Source organism: Erithacus rubecula (assembly GCF_903797595.1).
Source record: "Erithacus rubecula genome assembly, chromosome: 2".
Lineage (NCBI taxonomy): Eukaryota > Metazoa > Chordata > Aves > Passeriformes > Muscicapidae > Erithacus > Erithacus rubecula.
In genome coordinates this window covers 68,454,902-68,471,871 of record NC_136685.1, presented here as the reverse complement: position 1 = coordinate 68,471,871, position 16,970 = coordinate 68,454,902, and the positions used below count along the sequence as shown (strand labels likewise).

At 37.9% G+C, this 16,970-nt stretch overlaps 1 protein-coding gene across 5 annotated transcripts in view; it reads left to right on the top strand.

The window, feature by feature from the left end:
- Window positions 1–16,970, top strand: part of DISC1 (DISC1 scaffold protein) — a 184,977-nt gene that overhangs the window by 162,616 nt on the left and 5,391 nt on the right. For 3 of the 5 annotated variants that reach the window (XM_079330312.1, XM_079330314.1, XM_079330313.1), the window contains exons 12-13: window positions 4,306–4,350; window positions 12,054–12,164. In XM_079330312.1, coding sequence (XP_079186438.1) covers window positions 4,306–4,350; window positions 12,054–12,164 — 156 coding nt within the window. Of the gene's footprint in view, window positions 1–2,592; window positions 2,669–4,305; window positions 4,351–12,053; window positions 12,212–15,673; window positions 15,713–16,970 lie in introns of those variants that run through there. The other 2 variants (XR_013777150.1, XM_079330315.1) reach the window with 2 other exon arrangements.

Sequence of the window (16,970 nt, the reverse complement as noted above, 5' to 3'; positions counted from 1 at the left end):
TTTTATTACCATGGAATTAAGTTTAAAAAACCCTCAAATTATGGTTAATTGCATCTGGTATTAAGAGGCATTGAACTGTGCATTGCTCTGAAATCTGATGCCTAATTTTGCATTTATACTGGCTGAGTCTTAGTGAGAAGCAGACCCCTACCTGGCTGTAAAATCTCCTCTTGTTAGTAAAATTCTGGTTTTATATTGGGCTGCAGTAGCTCTTGCAGTCCTTTCCCAGGGCAAATGGCTTCACATAGAGAACATTTTTATTGGAAATGGTCAGTTTAGCTTTGATTCCACCCCCATCACTGCCTTACCATATTTTTATGAGTCTGCTGAAATAATGCGAGTTCTGTTGGCTATGGAAAGCTGTGCTCCTCTTCCAAAAGTGCTTAGAGGCTCTGGAGTGTTTGGGATTTTGTGTCTGTTTCTGTAGCACTCCTGATATTTATGCTATAGATTGTCACCTATTTCACCCCTGCAAGCCCAGATTGTTTCCCTGGAAATCAGCCTTGCTATCCAAGAATGACAGCTGGGCAGCTGAAGTGAGGTGACTTCTGGTTGTGGAGATATGTGTGGCACTCAAGGGATGATTTCCCATATCTTGAATGGAAGAGGAAACTATTTGCAGTGACAGGCAGTATCTAAACTTTTAGAGAAGAGCCATAACAGATTATTCCCTAACATCTCTTGGTAGTTCATCACAAGGCAAAATATAAAAACAAAGGAAAAAGCCTGACACAAATCATGCTAGTGTCTGGTTTTGAACGTGTTGAAGTGCGAGAAAAAATCCATCTTGATTTGTAAATGATCTTGAAAATCAAACCACTTCTGAAGCATTTTAAATGCTCTGTTACATGGTAGTGTATTTTTAATTTAAAAATAATTCAATATTTTTTTACAAAAAAATAGTGTGTGGTGCTTAGTCTCTCAGTTTAGCTGTTTATATGAACTTTTCATAGCCATTTATCAGCAAGGATACCTAATAGAAAAGTATGTATTTGTCAAAATACATTGTTTCATAGTATTTAACAAGGCTGTGGTGCCCCTGTGCCCCTGTATGTCCATGTTTCTGGAAAGACTATTCTGTTCAACTGTGTCACAACCTCTGTTCTCCATCAGGGAATTTCTAGAGATCACCATTGACCACTGAAGCAGAAGGAAAGAGTTGTGTTCTTTGTACTTAAAAGTTACTGCATTAATTACTTCAAGACAGTATGTGAAAGGCTGGTAATAGCATATGTGCATACTTGCCTTGGAAAGTACATTTCATCCCCAGATGATTGATTTACTTTGCAGTGGAATTCTATAAATGAAGATCTCCAGTTATTTATTGTGTCATATAAAGCTAAGCACTAGTTCCAGGTGAATATTGGTTTTGTTGATGTGTACTATAAATAGTTTTCTTGCATATAACCATGTCTTACTCTATAGGTTTACTTATAAAGCAAATAAAAAAAAAACCCAACAAAACTCAAAAAAGCAAATAAGAAGCATAACAATAATAAGAAAAGCAAAATAGATGAAAGACCCCTTTTCATAGTTCCTCAGATCCTGCTTTGTAGAGGGGCCATTTATCATTTTTAATTAAATATCCTCACTAAATCATAAAATATGACATGTTCTGGTATAAAAATATATAAGGTATAAATTCTTTGAAAGTTTGTTATTTTACTATTATGTGAGCACAGGTTTATTAACTGTCAACAGTTATTTTATAGTTTTCATAACTGTGTTTTTTAAGATGCTGCTGATTTTTTTCCCCCAAATTTTATGTGGTAGACTGGCATCCCAAAATAATTCAGTAAATCAGGCTTCCTTTATAACACTGACTGGTAGCTAGGGATGAAAATCAGATGCATTGGCAACTCAGCTTGTTGAAACATCATTAATGATGTTTTGGTGAAAATAAATAAAGTGGGGCCAGCAAAAATCATCCTGTGAACCACTCTGAGTTCCTTAAATAAAATGTGCTTCTCTCAATTGGAGATAGCTCATTAGGCTAGAGTATTAAAAAAACACTGGAGCAAAGTTGCAGACAATATTGCTACCCTCAGTCATGTGGAAGTCAGCTTGTCTAATGTATTTGATATAGAGTCTTGAATTCTCATAGAAGTGTGTACTTTCCAGCTGATAGCTGTGCTGATGAAATTAGGGTGTCCCATCATTTCAGTTGTAGTTCGATTTTTTTTTGACAATTTGGCCTTGATTTTCTTCTAAGCCTCTGAAGAATTAAAGGTGGGTTTTAGTTTTCATCCCACAAATGCTGATCATTAATACATGGTTAGATGCATATTTGGGTGATTTCTAAAATATACAGTACCATTTCATTTCTCTTCAGACATTAATGCCTGCTTCTTCCACTCCTTATAATATCTTGCTTTATATTTTTGCTTCTTGATCATGTATATGTAAGCAAGTGCTTTTATAAAAAGCTTTTAAAATCAGCAAAACCACCAATGATAACTAATAAACAGATTTGTGTGTGCTGGAACCTCCCTAACAGCAAGTAACCTGATGAACATGGGTATGTGTGCACCTGCAGGCTTGAGTTCCTGACCTATCCTTTTTTCTTCTTCTGCTCTCTGGCATGCTGTGCAGTGCTCCCTCTTAATCACTATGAAGGAAAGAAACACCTACTAGATTTCAAGAAAATTGAGGTGATTAAAGTTACAAGGTAAAATCCAAAATTCAGTAGTTTTACCTTCTGTAAGTCAGCATTTTTAGTAGTTGTCCCATCAGAATTGTTTGTAGTTAATTCCTCACTTTTTCATCACAAAGGAACTAGAGAACAGGGGTAAGGATAAGACCTGCTGTCTTATGCTGTTCTCTACATACTTCAGTTTGGCCATCTGGGATGATGTTTTGGGGTTGGCTGAAGATCACCTCAGTGTTTGGAAAATGTTCTATAATTGTACAGCCTTCATGTGATTTAATTTTTAAAAGGTGCTGAGGTCTAAGTGATACCAAATGAACCATCACAAAAAAAAATAAAAATTGAACGTGGTGTCTGCCATTAAAAAGATGTTATCACAGAACATGATACAACATTTTTCAGAATTTAGTGATAGCAAGCACCAAGAAATCCTTTGTGAGCAGACTGTAACTGATTACTGTGCATTGGGATAGCCTGTGGTCCAGGAGGCAAACATGTAATGTGTAAATGACAATGCCTTTTGAAAGCTAAACTGTGCATTAATTTGAGCTTTAATTAAACATTGTATTTGTGGAGCTTAGGAAATAATTTGAAAATTTTAAATTTAATCTTAGTTTTAAATGTCAGCATTAAGCATTAGTGAAAGTCAGCATTTGTGTGTTTCTTGTATTGATCCAAGCTAAAAAAGGATGTCAGTGGCAAGAGGCAGCTCTGGTACACAGTGGTCAGATCCTCCCTGCATGTGGAGCTGTGCAGCACAGAGCTCCTCAGCTCATCTGAGGCTGGGGTGGAGTGCTGCTGGTAAAAATGCCAACTCTTCAGGGAGGGATTGTAGCACCTCAGTAAGCTTAATGCTTGCATGTAATTTAGCAGTAAAAATACCTTCAGAAAATTATTGTTACAAGCAAGACAAATTTAAACATTTTTTTCAGATTGATTGCTGAAAATAGTATCCGGTAACAATTGTGATTTTATGGCAGATTAATGATTTTGCACTTTTATTATGTGAATCTATATATGTGTGTGGGCATACCAAAGCAGGATCTCTATCTCAGTTTATTATCAACAACACTGTTATGTGTGATTAGTATTAATGATTTCCCAATAATGCTAACATCAAATTTCTTTGGTCCTCAGCCAGTCAGTGAAACATTGGCTAATTTCTTATAGGCTTCACAGATGAAGGAAATTTTGAAGGAAGAATTGACTCTTGTTAGCATTTGTTATCAATAGGAAACATTGATTTGGTCTCTCATTTCTCCAGCCCAAAATAATTTACAGGGTTTGTGCAAAAAAAAAAAAAAAAAGAGAAAATCTGTAGACTCTTGAATAGTGTACAGATCTGCAAGAGCTTGATAGAAAAGTTTGTTTCAATCTATAGCCCTTCAGTTTTAAAGGCAGTATTCCTTGTGGGTTTAAAGTGAGAAGCCAAAGTAGGCTTTAATAAAATGTATTCAAATATGGTTTTTAATATTGGGTGGCTGCCATTGCCCCATTACAAATGCAATTTAAGTCTTTCATGCATGTGAAGAAAATTGATGCAATTGTTCAGCTTACATAACTTTTTACTGTGCTATATGGTTTTTATAAGTTCCATTAAAATCATGTTGTTTATATAGCATGTATCTACTATATACTTAATAATTTATCTCTAACAGGTTATGGAAGACATTTCATTTGGAACAGAGGGTCATTTATCTGAGGTAAGTGTTTCCTAGGCAGTATAAAGTGGTGATATTGTACAGACTTTTCTTTGTCTCAATTAGAATAAATGACACTTGTTTTTATAGCATTACCTTTGCTTAAAAATTGCTAGAGAGTGTGTGAGCACTTGGAAAAGCAGCACAATCACAACTAGAGTGGGCTCATTCCTTTTTTTTTTTTCTTTATTTTTGTTCCATTGAAAATAATGGCACAATTGCTGAGTATTTCAGGGAGTTTATAGTTAAAACCTGTGTTAATATTTTAAACACATACCAACAACAGGGTGAACACACTGGGAAAGAGAAGAACCAGTAATATTTAGCCAGCCCCACTATAGCACTGTTATGATGCTTAGGAATGGAACTAAGAGCTGTACTGTTTCAGTCTGGTCCATTTTTATATCAGTATGCTTTGGGCTGCAACTTACATCATAAGGAAATTTGGTATCCAAGAATTGTGTCCAGACAGCAAATAAATTACATGGCAAGTAACTCCCAGTTCACCTTCCATACATGCCTCATGTCAAATACAACTGACAAGTGCTCCAAACCAGGCAAATATTAACCAAATAAATATTAAAATTTAGGATAACTATTCAGATGAGGCATTTCTTTAGATTCCCACTGGTGAATCCAAAGAATGTGGAGCAGCTGGAATGCTCCAGGAAAGATAATCTAACTGCAACACCCAGCTCAGATTGTTGACTTTGTGTTCAAGGAGACTGTGATGTGAGGGCACACCTAGGATAGACTGCTTGGCTGTGTGTGAGCTCAGCATAAATAAAAACAGGAAGCCTTGACAATGAAGGTGAACTTTGCAGGAAATGCAAATGGCCTTTCTGATCAGTGAACTTTGCTGTGAATTACAGATAAACTGTGTGGCTGCTTGTGTCCATGCATGACATGAATTAGGGGCAGTAAGCCTGTGGGATAAAGGCAGCAAAAAGTCCTATTGCCATCAGGGCAAAATACTGAGGGCACCAGGGTTCAGGTATACAGGGCTGCCACTGTAGAAGAGCTTAACATCTTAGAGTCCTCAGAAGCAGAGAGACTTTTGAAACTTTGATGGAGGGGGGACAAAAGTGCATAAGGAGAATAAAAAGCAACAATAGAAAGAAAAGGAAATATGCTAAAAAGCCAGGTTCTACCACACTGCCACAGCTGGACTGATGGTGGCTTGTAGAGAGCTCTCCAAAAGGCTCTGTGAAAGTGTCAGCAGCCTGTACCATATCAAGGTTTTGCCTTAATGTACCTTTGATGCTCTGGTCCCCTAATTTGCACAGTTCAGTCTCCCTGCTGCAGCAGGAGAGGACCCAGTTAGTCATTCCAGATTGTTGCATCTTAGTGACCTGGGAGAAGAGATGGGCATGAACAATACTAGGAACCACCTATAAATGAAGCTATACTGACTCCTTGCACAGCAGGTTGTGGACACAGGAAAACAGTTTGGTACTTCTGTTTCTTTTTCCAAGTCCTGACCCACTGTGAGTTTTTATTGGTAAGTCAGTAAATAGCCTCATCCTCCCGCAGCAGGCGCTGGAATTGTCCCAGTGTAATTAAATGAGCCAGTGCAGTAGTGTGCTCTCATTTTAGAAAGTCTGTAATTAGGGAAGATCTTCAGTCTACTAGGGATGAGAACAGGAAGAGTGCTGTCAGGCCACAGCAGGGTGCTGGAAGGCAGTGAAAAACTCTATTCCTGCAGAGATGCTTTTCCAGGGACACTCCTCTGTAGCCGTAGTGGAAGATACATGAAGGAAAAATTGCCAATGTCCAACTAATTCTGATGAATCATTTAACACTCCCATGTGGAGAAGGAAAGGGGATCAGTGCAAACAAAGGGAGTGTGAGAAAAGTGTGTGATGATGGGAAAGAAGTAGGTCTCAGCTGGCTGCAAGGCTTTATGCCTAAATGGTTGCATATGAGAAAGTCTCCTAAATATATGTAACCATGCTGATGGAGCAAGCAAGCAGTCTGTAGCTGGAAGGTGATAAGAGCAAAGGTAATTGAGAAACAACCTTGATCCCTCTTTTGAGAAGTTAGATAGCTACCTCCATGAAAGAAAAGCTCATCTTAACAAAATCAGGGAAGCAACAGGAGAGTTTCTGTGGGACAAACTCTGTAGAAGGAGGAATCAGTACCAAATTCTTTGGTACTCTCCAGAAGAAATCAGGTTTATAGTACAGCACTATCTTCTTTTGGTGCAAAAAAGTGCAAACACAGACACACTACATATGTGTGTCAAAAGTTTTTCAGTGAATCAAAAGTTTTGCCAAGGAAAGGACAAAGGTGTTTGTAAGAATGAGCCTAGAAGGGTACTGCATGGTGTAAGGGTGAGGCAGCAAGACCCCTGAGCACACTAAGCTATATTACACAGAGACATGTGAAATGGCAAGGGAGTTCAGGGATATGTTGGATGCAAGGGAAAGGTGAAAGAAAGCATGTGTGTCTTCTATTAGGAAAGGTGAATGAGTAAATAAATGAGATCAGAATTTTTTTCTTCCTTATTCTGTGCTTTTGGTCTTTCTAAAGATTATAAATTACATCCAATTATGTAGTGCTCCTAGTATTCACTACACGGTAGCAAGAGACAAATGCAGTAAAAGATCCAAAGGCAAATGAGATGTACTCAAGTCAGCCTAGACTGATGAAATTTCTCCTGAGCACATAGGAGCCAAGAAAAACAATCTCCAAACCATTAACAAGCTCCTTTGAAAACTCCTAGAGGAAGCTTGAAGTCCCAAGGTATCAGTAAAGACAGACTTTGTGTTTGCCTTTAAAAAGGAGGCAGGCCAGGAGTTTATGTGCCAGTCAACATAATTTCAATTAGGATTAGAGTTCCAAATAGTCTTGATAGATTGAAAGAATAGTCTGAAATCAATAAGAAGGGATATGTTGAAAGACAGGTGCAAATTACATTTGAGGGAGAAAAAGAGTTGGATTTATGTATACAGATGGTAAATAGCAGCTGAGTTGACAATACTGCAGAAGAATCAAGGTTTATAGTGGACTACAAATATAGTGGGATTCATTACCTTCATTGTGTTGGAAGAAAGGGCAAATGTCATTTGCAGCCTCATTACTGGGAATGTCAGTTGTAAGGCAGAAATAATTACTGTGCTTAGCTGAGAATGCCAAAGCCTCCAGAGGACTATGGCTTTAGTCTGGACACCTCCAGCTATGGAAGACAGGAACATGGTGAAGAAAAGAAGGAAAGAAATACAAATAAAAGGTTTAGAAATCCTAGTCTGGTTGATAGTCAAAGTCTTCAACCACATAAAACATAATGATATATAGGAGAACTGTTAGCTATCATTGCTTGCTGTGTAAGGGTAAAACAGAATGTAACCACCTTGGTTTGTAGCCAGAAGAAAACCTGCTCACTGCAGAGGCACTTTAGCCCTGGGCAGTCTGTGCTCTGCAGCCAGAACCACCAGATCCTGTGTCAGCTGGTGAGAGCCATGCATGCAGACACCAGCTGAGGACAGTCACAGCAGGGCACACTGCAAGTCACAGAGCAGGCTCTGGTGGTCCCTGGCTGCTTCCTGGGTAGCCTTGCCATGGTGGTGTTGGCCATGAGTAACATGCATTGTTCTCAGTGGCCTTCCTCATCCACAGCAGCTGCCCAGGACAATGCACATGGGGCAGGAAATCCGGGATGCAAAGGAGGAACAAATTCTTTTGTTTGTTCCACCCCTGCACTGTGGTCACCTCATGGCCATGCAGCTCATTTATCTCAGGGCATGTGCACCTAGCCTGCATATGACTGAAGCATCTGCTCAAGCAGGATAAGTATGGATAGTTGCATTTTGTTTCTAATAATTATTTAAGATGTTGTGGCCCAACATTCTGGAGTTTCAAGTGCTGAGAATTGCCATTAACTTCTGCAAGGGTTGAGGTAAACATGCAGCACTTCTGCCCACTGTAGATCACTGTTCTAAACCTTGTGCCATAATGTGAAGTACCTGCCTGCATGGGCAACATCTTTTAGTTGTTATTTACATTTCTTTGAGTTATTTTAACTATTATAATTGAGAGAATGTTTAGAGCAGGTAAAAGAAATTTGCCTTTGACTCTGCAGAAGGTGTTCGAAAGCTTCTATTTTATTTGATTATGATATTGCTGCTTGGAAGATAATAAATGCCCTTTTACAAAAGTTTCTCTGTAGGAAGAATGAATTTTAAGGATATATCTGTGAATCCTCCTTCTCAGCATAACCGCCAAAGACTCTAATATAGACTGTAATCCCAAAATAGAATTAAATTAATGTAGCTACTACCATACCAATTCTTCTACATACAATTGCTAAACTAGGTAGAAGAGCATAGGAGGTGTTTGCACTGGAAAAGCTGATCAAACATTTTCCTCAAGTAATGCTGTCAAGGAGCTGTTGCTCATAGGTGGCTATAATTACTTGTAAAAGGGTAAAACAAAATGCAGAAGATGAAAGTGAAAACCCTTGCCTCTGCTCTTGATGCAATATGCTGGTGTTATAGCAGTGCATTAGCTGGAATGTTGTCTATTTTTACTATTTCTTCCATCAGACTCACATCTTAGGGAAAGAATGAGAATTTCTACTTTGAGAAGCTGGAAAAATTGCACCTTAAAAAGTAAATCACACCCATATTTGTGCTGTTTTCACCTGCTTAAGGATTTAGAGGGGAAAAAAATCCCAGCCTGCTACATTCCCTGTTCACAGAAAAATCCATAAAGCAATATTGCATTTCAGCTCTCTCCTGACTCCTGCAATCTCTCCCAGCTGCTTCCTAAAAATGCTGTTAGAACAAAAATAACCAAAGTCTTCAGACTTACAGCATCTTGTAGCACTGACATAACCTACAAGCTTGGATGAGTTGTATTTCATGAATAAGTTGAGCTTGAGGGAGAGTCCACTTTCTTCTCAGAGATATTGTTGATCAGTGTAAAGTGCCACTTTCCAAACAGGAGCTGTTCTCAATAGTTTGTGTATCACTGACAGGGCTTTTCCTGCCTACATAGACAAATGTCAAATAAAAATGCTACCAATGGTGTTACCAGGCATGAAAGTCACTAAGAGAAATCTTTTCTATCTGCTTCTCTGGGCTCTCAAACCTTTTTTAAATGAGGGCCTGGAGGCAGAAGCTGTGGAATTGGTTGCATAGTTAGAATTATTGTTGTGTATTTTTGAGAGTACTGTTTCTTCCATTTCCATTTTCATATTTATTTATTTATTCATAGAAATTATGGAAAAATCATAATTTATATGATGGCTCTCCTACATTGTTCACATTACATCTGCAAGTAAACTCCTGGGAGATGATGCTTGTCTAAGGTGTTGGAGGAACTTCTCATTTCTACTAAAAAGGCAGCTGGGTTGTGTAGGTGCAGAAATAGTTAATTCATACACTATTATGGCTGTAATAAAGAGAAATTAAGCTACATTATTGGGATTTAATGACTAATTAAATATAACCTCAATCTTACAGAGCTATTTTGGTTACTCTGAAGTCAACTGTAGCCATTTAGTTACAATTAAATTGCTTTCAAGTGTTTAAAGACCTAAACAAGTTTGAATTGAATTTTACACTCTCAGATTTCCTGCCTTCCCATATTGTTGTTATAACTGGTTACATTTGCCTTATATTTATTGTTCCTTTACCTTAATTTCCAAAGTAAACAAGATTTTTGTTATATTTTTAGGCAGTGCATTATGTACCCAAAATGTGATCATTCAGGAAGAATATCCTGCATTTTTTCATGTGCAGAGCTTTTTCTGCATGGTCATAATTTTAGTTGTGCTTTCAGAGTACTTGTTTGTTTATTTTCATTTACTGGTTTGTTTAGCCTGAGCCCTACATTCTCTTGGACAACTGTCACCTATTCTTGCATGCATGTCACAGAATGATTCCCTAAGAGCTTTCCACTGGTACAAATGGCCTGAGTTGTCCCACTCCATACCAGCACATGGAGTCCTGCTGGTATGCTGAATAATAATTTAGTGACTGCATGGAAAACTTTTTCCTCATCTTCTGTCACTGGCCTTCAGAAAAAGACATTCCTAGTTGCTGCAAGAAGGATGTTTATTTTCTTCTCCCATGTTCTCACTTTAAAAACAGTGGGTTTTTTCACATCCATCCATTCTGTGGCGTGCTGCTGTAGGTTCTGAGGTTTGGTAATGCCTGGAAGTGGCAGCTCTGTGCACAGAGCCAGGGACTCTGCCATTGTGCTCCTCTGTGTCTGAGCTGCAGGGGTTTGCAATATAATCTCTTAACCAACCTACCCATCCAGGGGCTAAGCTGCAGCTGGTCCCAGTGGAATCTGCTGGATAGCCATGTCTGAAAAGGGCCCAAGATAAAGCTCTGTGCCATAACAGAGGATGTGCCAGCAAGCAGAGAGCTTTTCTGGAATTTGGCTCTGTGTATGCCACGTACTGTGTGATGGAAAGTGAAGGGACAGCACACAAATGAGGTCTAGTAAATGTGTTCACCAAAACTCAAATTGTTTCACAATGGGCAGCATTCCAAAAAGTATTAGCATGATTTCCTTGGAAGGCCTTTGGCTGAAGGTTTGATTTCTCTTAAACAACCACTAATGCCTTATAGCCACAGATAAGTGCAGAGGACCCCAAGTACTTTTTTCTTTGGGGAGAAAGATTTTCTGTAGATAGTATATGGCCACATTAGAAGCTGGTTTTATCAACAAGTGCACAGACTAGGTCTAGTAACAATCCAGTTTTCTGGATTCCAGCTGATGAATTACTCTTTTTTTTTTTTTTTAACATGAAGTTCATCTTGGCACCATAATATTTTTTTACAAATAACCCCTGTCATTACTGCAGACTTCACTATGGTGCTATGGGAGGGAGAGGAAAAGCTTGTCTCAGAGCTGTGCAAATTGATTGATTTTTTTTCCTCTCTTCTCATATTTACTGCTTATTTGGGTCATTTCTCAAAGTACTGCTCAATGCAAAATATAAAAAATAGCAATTACCCTTGTGCAATGTATCTGAAAAAACTTATGAGAAGGACTTTGAAGCTGGTTTAAAATACTCAGTTTAAAATAGACAAAGTATTTGCCTGTGTAAGTTCTAAGTAGAGAAGCATTCTTTTCAAAAATTTAGTATTGTTTCATGATAACTCAGTAAAAAAGTACAGTTTCATCTTGTGATCTCAAAGACGTTGATGCATTTTCTTTGATTGCTTGAGCAAAGTCCCCAAGTACTCTAAGCAGATTTCTCTTCAAAAATATAAGTACATTTTATGGGTATAAGAGTTAAAAAAATGTTGCTGCTAGAAATATTTAGATGACCTGAAAGTGTAAATCATATTTACATGAACAATTTGAAATTTGGGTGCCTTAATGGGTGGTTAGCAGGAGACTTCCCTCCCCTGCTGTGATGAGACAACAGGGAGGAAGGAGAACAGTTCAGAGTAGTTGTCTTCACACCCTTTAAATAATCTGCTGAAAGTAAGAATGTGACTTTTTTTCTGCTAGAAAGAAGATTGATACCACAGGCTCTTTCCAATTCATATTAACCACCAATTTATTATATAGAAACAGCTTTTTGCCTCTCTAATGGGAATTTGCTTTTAGGCAATGTCTTTGCACTGCAAAGTATCATATCCCCTTACTAATATTTTATTTTCCCTTTAATTTGATGCAAATTTGATGTAGAAATGTGCAGTCAGCAGCAAATATGCTTTCCTTTATTTTTCAACTTTCTGCAGGAGTTCTTCATATTTTCTGCAGAGTTGGGAGAAAAATGTGAAGCAATAAGTGAGAAACTGGTGCATCTGGAAGATCAATTGCAAAGTTCCGCCTGCAGAGTTGATGAAGGAGTTCTTCATATCCTTTTGACTATAGCTATAGATACAAATCAATCTCTGTAAGTATGCACACAAGAAACTTGCCTTTCAGATTCACATGGAATGCTAGTTCTCAGTGTAGGTTGGATACATTAAGAATGGGAGAAATTATTGTCTCACTAAAATGGGCATTTTTGTGTAATAAGTTTTCCTATAGTGCATTTTCGCTGTTGTCTGATCCAGCTTTAATTGGTTTAAACAGAAATTAGTTCTTTGTAAATTGAGATTGGGCACTGGAAAGCCTTTCTTTTACTGTTAAAATCCTTTTTGTTTGTAATGCTCATATAAATACGCAGTGCACCAAAAAGCTGCATAGATACAAGTATTCATGCACCTGCATTTCCCAACATGATTTAGCTGAATTAGATGCTATATTATTGACTCAGACTGTGCATATTGTCACCTGTAATTTGGATTTTTTTCTTTTTTTAAAAAATGGGCAACAGATGCATCATGTGGCATCCCACATATTTTAATCTGCCTCTAACACTCCAATGCAAGTAACCAGATGAGATATTATCCTATGCACAATTATCTCTTTGTCCTTTATCTGTCAGTTTCTCTGAAGATTGCTTATCCTTTATATGGAATTGTTTGGCCATTTTTCAAAATTTAAGAGCACAATTTTTTTTTTTTTTTCCATTTGTGACTTTCATAGGAAAAACTTTCATAAAAGAGATTTTGTTCTTCTAAGAAAGGGTAAAGAATGTAAGAACCAGTGAAGCTGAAGAAGATGAGAGTACTGAACTGGTTAGGTTTTAGTAGAGAAGAGGTGATATTTGAGAGGATCATGAAGAAAAATAGATATCTTGAAGGTGCAGAGATTAGCAGAGGAGCCCTTGGAGACATCTGAAGGTGAGTAGGGGTGATGATGGTGCAGAAAGGATTCAGTTCCTGCTGAGAGAAGGTGGACAGTTCTGCAGAGGATAGTTTGGAGAAAGGAGAATAAATAGGGTGTGGAGATACCACTGTGTTTTAAGTAATTGGGCATCCATTGCAAGTCGTTGCAAAATTCCTAGTCTAGAAACTTGGTTTGTTTAAAGGTGACAGAAGGATAAAGTGCAAGGGGCAGAGGGAAGGAAGAAGGGTGCTGGGGGAAGGGGATTTGCATCGAAGGAGAGAAATCCAGTCAGTAATTTGTCACTACTTCAAATACTTCTTTTCTAAGCATTTCCATATTTACACAACATACAGAAAGATTATTCAGCATTCTTTTTGTTATATCTGCAGTGTTCATGCTTGGTTGCAGTTGTGTTTCCCCAATGCATTCTTTTCAGAGCTGTATGGACATGTCTCATGTGTGTGTTTGTGCAGAGCATCCAATTCCTTTCTCCCTTGCTTCTGTTTACCCTCAAATGAGCTTTCTCAGTGGCCCCTATAGAAGAACACTGAGGGTTGGAGTTACAGGTTCTTTGCAGGGGAAAGGTTAGGTTAATATTCAAACTGAACAGCCTATACTTTACTAGGTAAAGTGAAATAAGCTAGAAAAGGGCATTTTTGGTTCCAGAAGATAATACACTACATATATGTGAAATAGTAGTGTTTCTTATGTTCTATGGAGTTTGCCTATTTCTTCACAGCTGTTGGCACTGCAAGAGTAAGTTCAAAAAATAAAATTAGTAATTGGAAATTTCAGAAGAGTTGTAGATTAGTCTCATTTTAAGCCACAGTTTTTTGATAGAGATCTGACTTCCTCTATCAGTGAAATTCAGCTCATGTTATCTAAATACAGAAATGCACAGTGTGTGATATCCTGGTCCTAGAAAGACCATTAGTCACAAAATATGAAACCATGTTTAAAACATAGGGATGTACAAAGAGGCAGTTCAGCAATTCTGCTACCCTTCATTAACATTCAGTTGCTATTTCAGAGGTAGGCCAGGTCAATGTGCATAAAATGTTACCATCTGGTACATGTAATCACTGTGCTGTACTTCAAAAAGGAATGAGAAAAATAGCTACCACAGTGCTACAGACCTGTACATTTTTTTATATATACATAAAGACTGCTCAGTGCCTGTAAAATTAGCTTTCACTCATTGGTAGCTTGCCTGTATTGCAGGAACTAACACTAAGATGAGAGACAACAATTAGCCTCAGTAGTAGAATTTATTTAGTAGATTAATCTATTGTTTGCATGGTAATCTCTTTGATTGTAGATAAAACAATTTCCTATCACAGACACTGGACAATTGTGTAGTCTTCATTAAAAATCTGTAGAACTCTGAGAGCAGGAGCTTAAAGAACTGGAATAGTAATGAAAGCAGGATAGATTTTTCCAAGTCCATTCACTGGTTATTTTTACCCTTCCCATGCCCCTCCCAAAAAACTGCCTTACACATAAATGTTACAAAATGTATTAGGTCAAAAATATAACTGGGGGATGCACAGATGCAAATTAGTCCTGTGGTCTGATTATTAGAAGACTTACAAAGACTCCACTGAGAAAAATAAGTTCCTGATGCTCTCAAGCCATTGCCAATGTTTAATGTGTGTCATAGCTTTGATTAATAATTAAGTTTGTATTAGAAGAAAAAAAAAAACAGATGTCATTGTTTTTCATTCTATGTTTTGATGGCATAGCACACTTAAGTCAACTATGCTGTTCATCATAAGTGCCAGCACGACCTGAAAAAAGGAGAAATCCTGTGATATTTCTTGGGCCTGAGTGTGAGATTTCTTGGCCCCTGTGAGATTTCTTGGCACAGACTTACTTGCAATTCTAATTTATTGTTGAAATCTTTCATAAAAACCACTAAACTGCCCTTCTATATAAAAAAAGCATCAAACAACAGGGACATGGGACTGGATGTTAGAGTTCTTCATAGCACTGTGACATATTTGCAAATTCTATGTAGTATAACCAAATAAACCTACAAAATATTCAATTATGGCTAATCATTAATAAGTGTATGAAAACAGTCCACATCATTAATTGGAAAAACCAAAGGATAAGATGTGACTCATTATGGTATCTGCACAGCTGATGAGAGGTGCTACTTTCCTGACAGTAAAGGCCTAGAATTTCCACTAAAATCAAATGGAGCCTATATTGCAATTTCACAGTCATTTTTTGTTCTTAATTAGCAGTTACATTTTGATAGACAATTTGAATGCATGTAATAGTTCCTCTTGGTGGAAATGCTTTGTTGAAAGAAAACCTGGCTGTAGTATTATTACAAAAACAATCTTCTCTTCATACCCTAAAATGGGCATTTTAATTGGTTATTTTGAAAGCGGAATTTTGTGCCTGGACATTCATTAAATGCCACAGGTCACTTTGCTCTCCTTCCACCCTTATCCTGCAGCAGGCTCCCATACAAGTCTTGTTCTACACCAGAGCAAATTTTTCAAACAGATCAAGTAAAATTTAGCTCTTTCTGTAGTTCAGTGAGGAATCTCACTCTGGGTGAACCTGTGAGAGATTTTAGGATCCTCCAAGAGTCAGAGGTGCAATGGCACCTTTTTTGATTTTATTTTAGGTGACATGAGGGTGAGCCCTTCCCACTCTGTGTGTCACACAGAGACCAGGTTCCACTTGTGCAGTTTATGCTGTGACAGAGGTAGGTCAGTGTATTTCCACCCAGGTGCTGCAACTTCTTTGCCTTCCATTTTCTGCTGGAATGAGCTGTTTAAAAGTAGCTGATACTCAAACCACTGAAGGGTTCCTTTTGTCAATGTGTATCAGTCATTCTGTTGCAGTTTTTTGTTTAATAGTTTTTGGAGGAGTATTTTGGGTTTTGCATGGAAGGAGGATAATGTTTGTTTATAGAAATAACATTCATGGATGTGAAGGAGGGTGATGGTAATCAAGGAGGTAATTGAGAAAATCCCAGTTGGTTGCACTACTGCAAATATCCCTCTGTTTTTAAGGAGAAGTGGTGGATTTCCAAAGGCCATTTTGCTCTCTTGCTGTGACACCACACAGGCCTCATAGACAAACAGTAGGAACTTGCATAGTGTCTTTCCTTTGCCCCAAGAGTGCTCTTCAAAAAGGCCATAACCCAAGTCATTTAAAAAACTTACTGAATTTTCTTGGCTCTTCACTGGTCCTTTGGCATGTAACCACACAATCAAAGAACTGCTTCATTGGAAGTGACCTTTTGAGATCATTTGTCCAACTCCCTGCTCAAGCAGGTTCACTAGAGGAGGTTGTCCAGGGTGTTGTCCAGTCCGATCTTGAAAATCCCAAAGGATGGACACTTCAGTACCTGATTGTGCAGTATTGTCCGGTGTTTGACCACTTTCAAACAAAAAAACCCAAAAACATTTCCATATATTCAGATTCAATTTCCTATTTTGGAATTGCTCCCTACTGCTTCTTGTTCTGTCAGTGAACAAAAAAAAAAAAAAAAAATCAGAAGAGTCTGGCTCCCTCTTCTTCATTTCTGTTTTTCAGTATTTATACACAGCAGTAGTATCCCATGAGCCTTCTTTTCTTCAGGCTGAAGAGTCCCAGCTTTCTGATTATTTCTGTTCTTCAAGAAGTAATTTCTTCTTCAGATGTCAAAAAATGCAGTTATTTTCCAAAATCCCATTGGCCCTTATCTCAGAGCAGTAGTAGTCCTTCATTGTCCTTCCAATGTCTTTTATCTTATATTATATACTCTTAGTTTCTAACCTTTCCTACAGGAAGGCAACTGATTGATAGTATCTTCTTTTTGTCTCTTTTCCCTAAACATCTGGGCTGAGAGATCAGAAGCAGCATTTGAGCAAAATGATCCCATTTTTTCCAAAACTTAAGCAAGTCTCTACTGTAATTTGATCTGCTTTTTATCT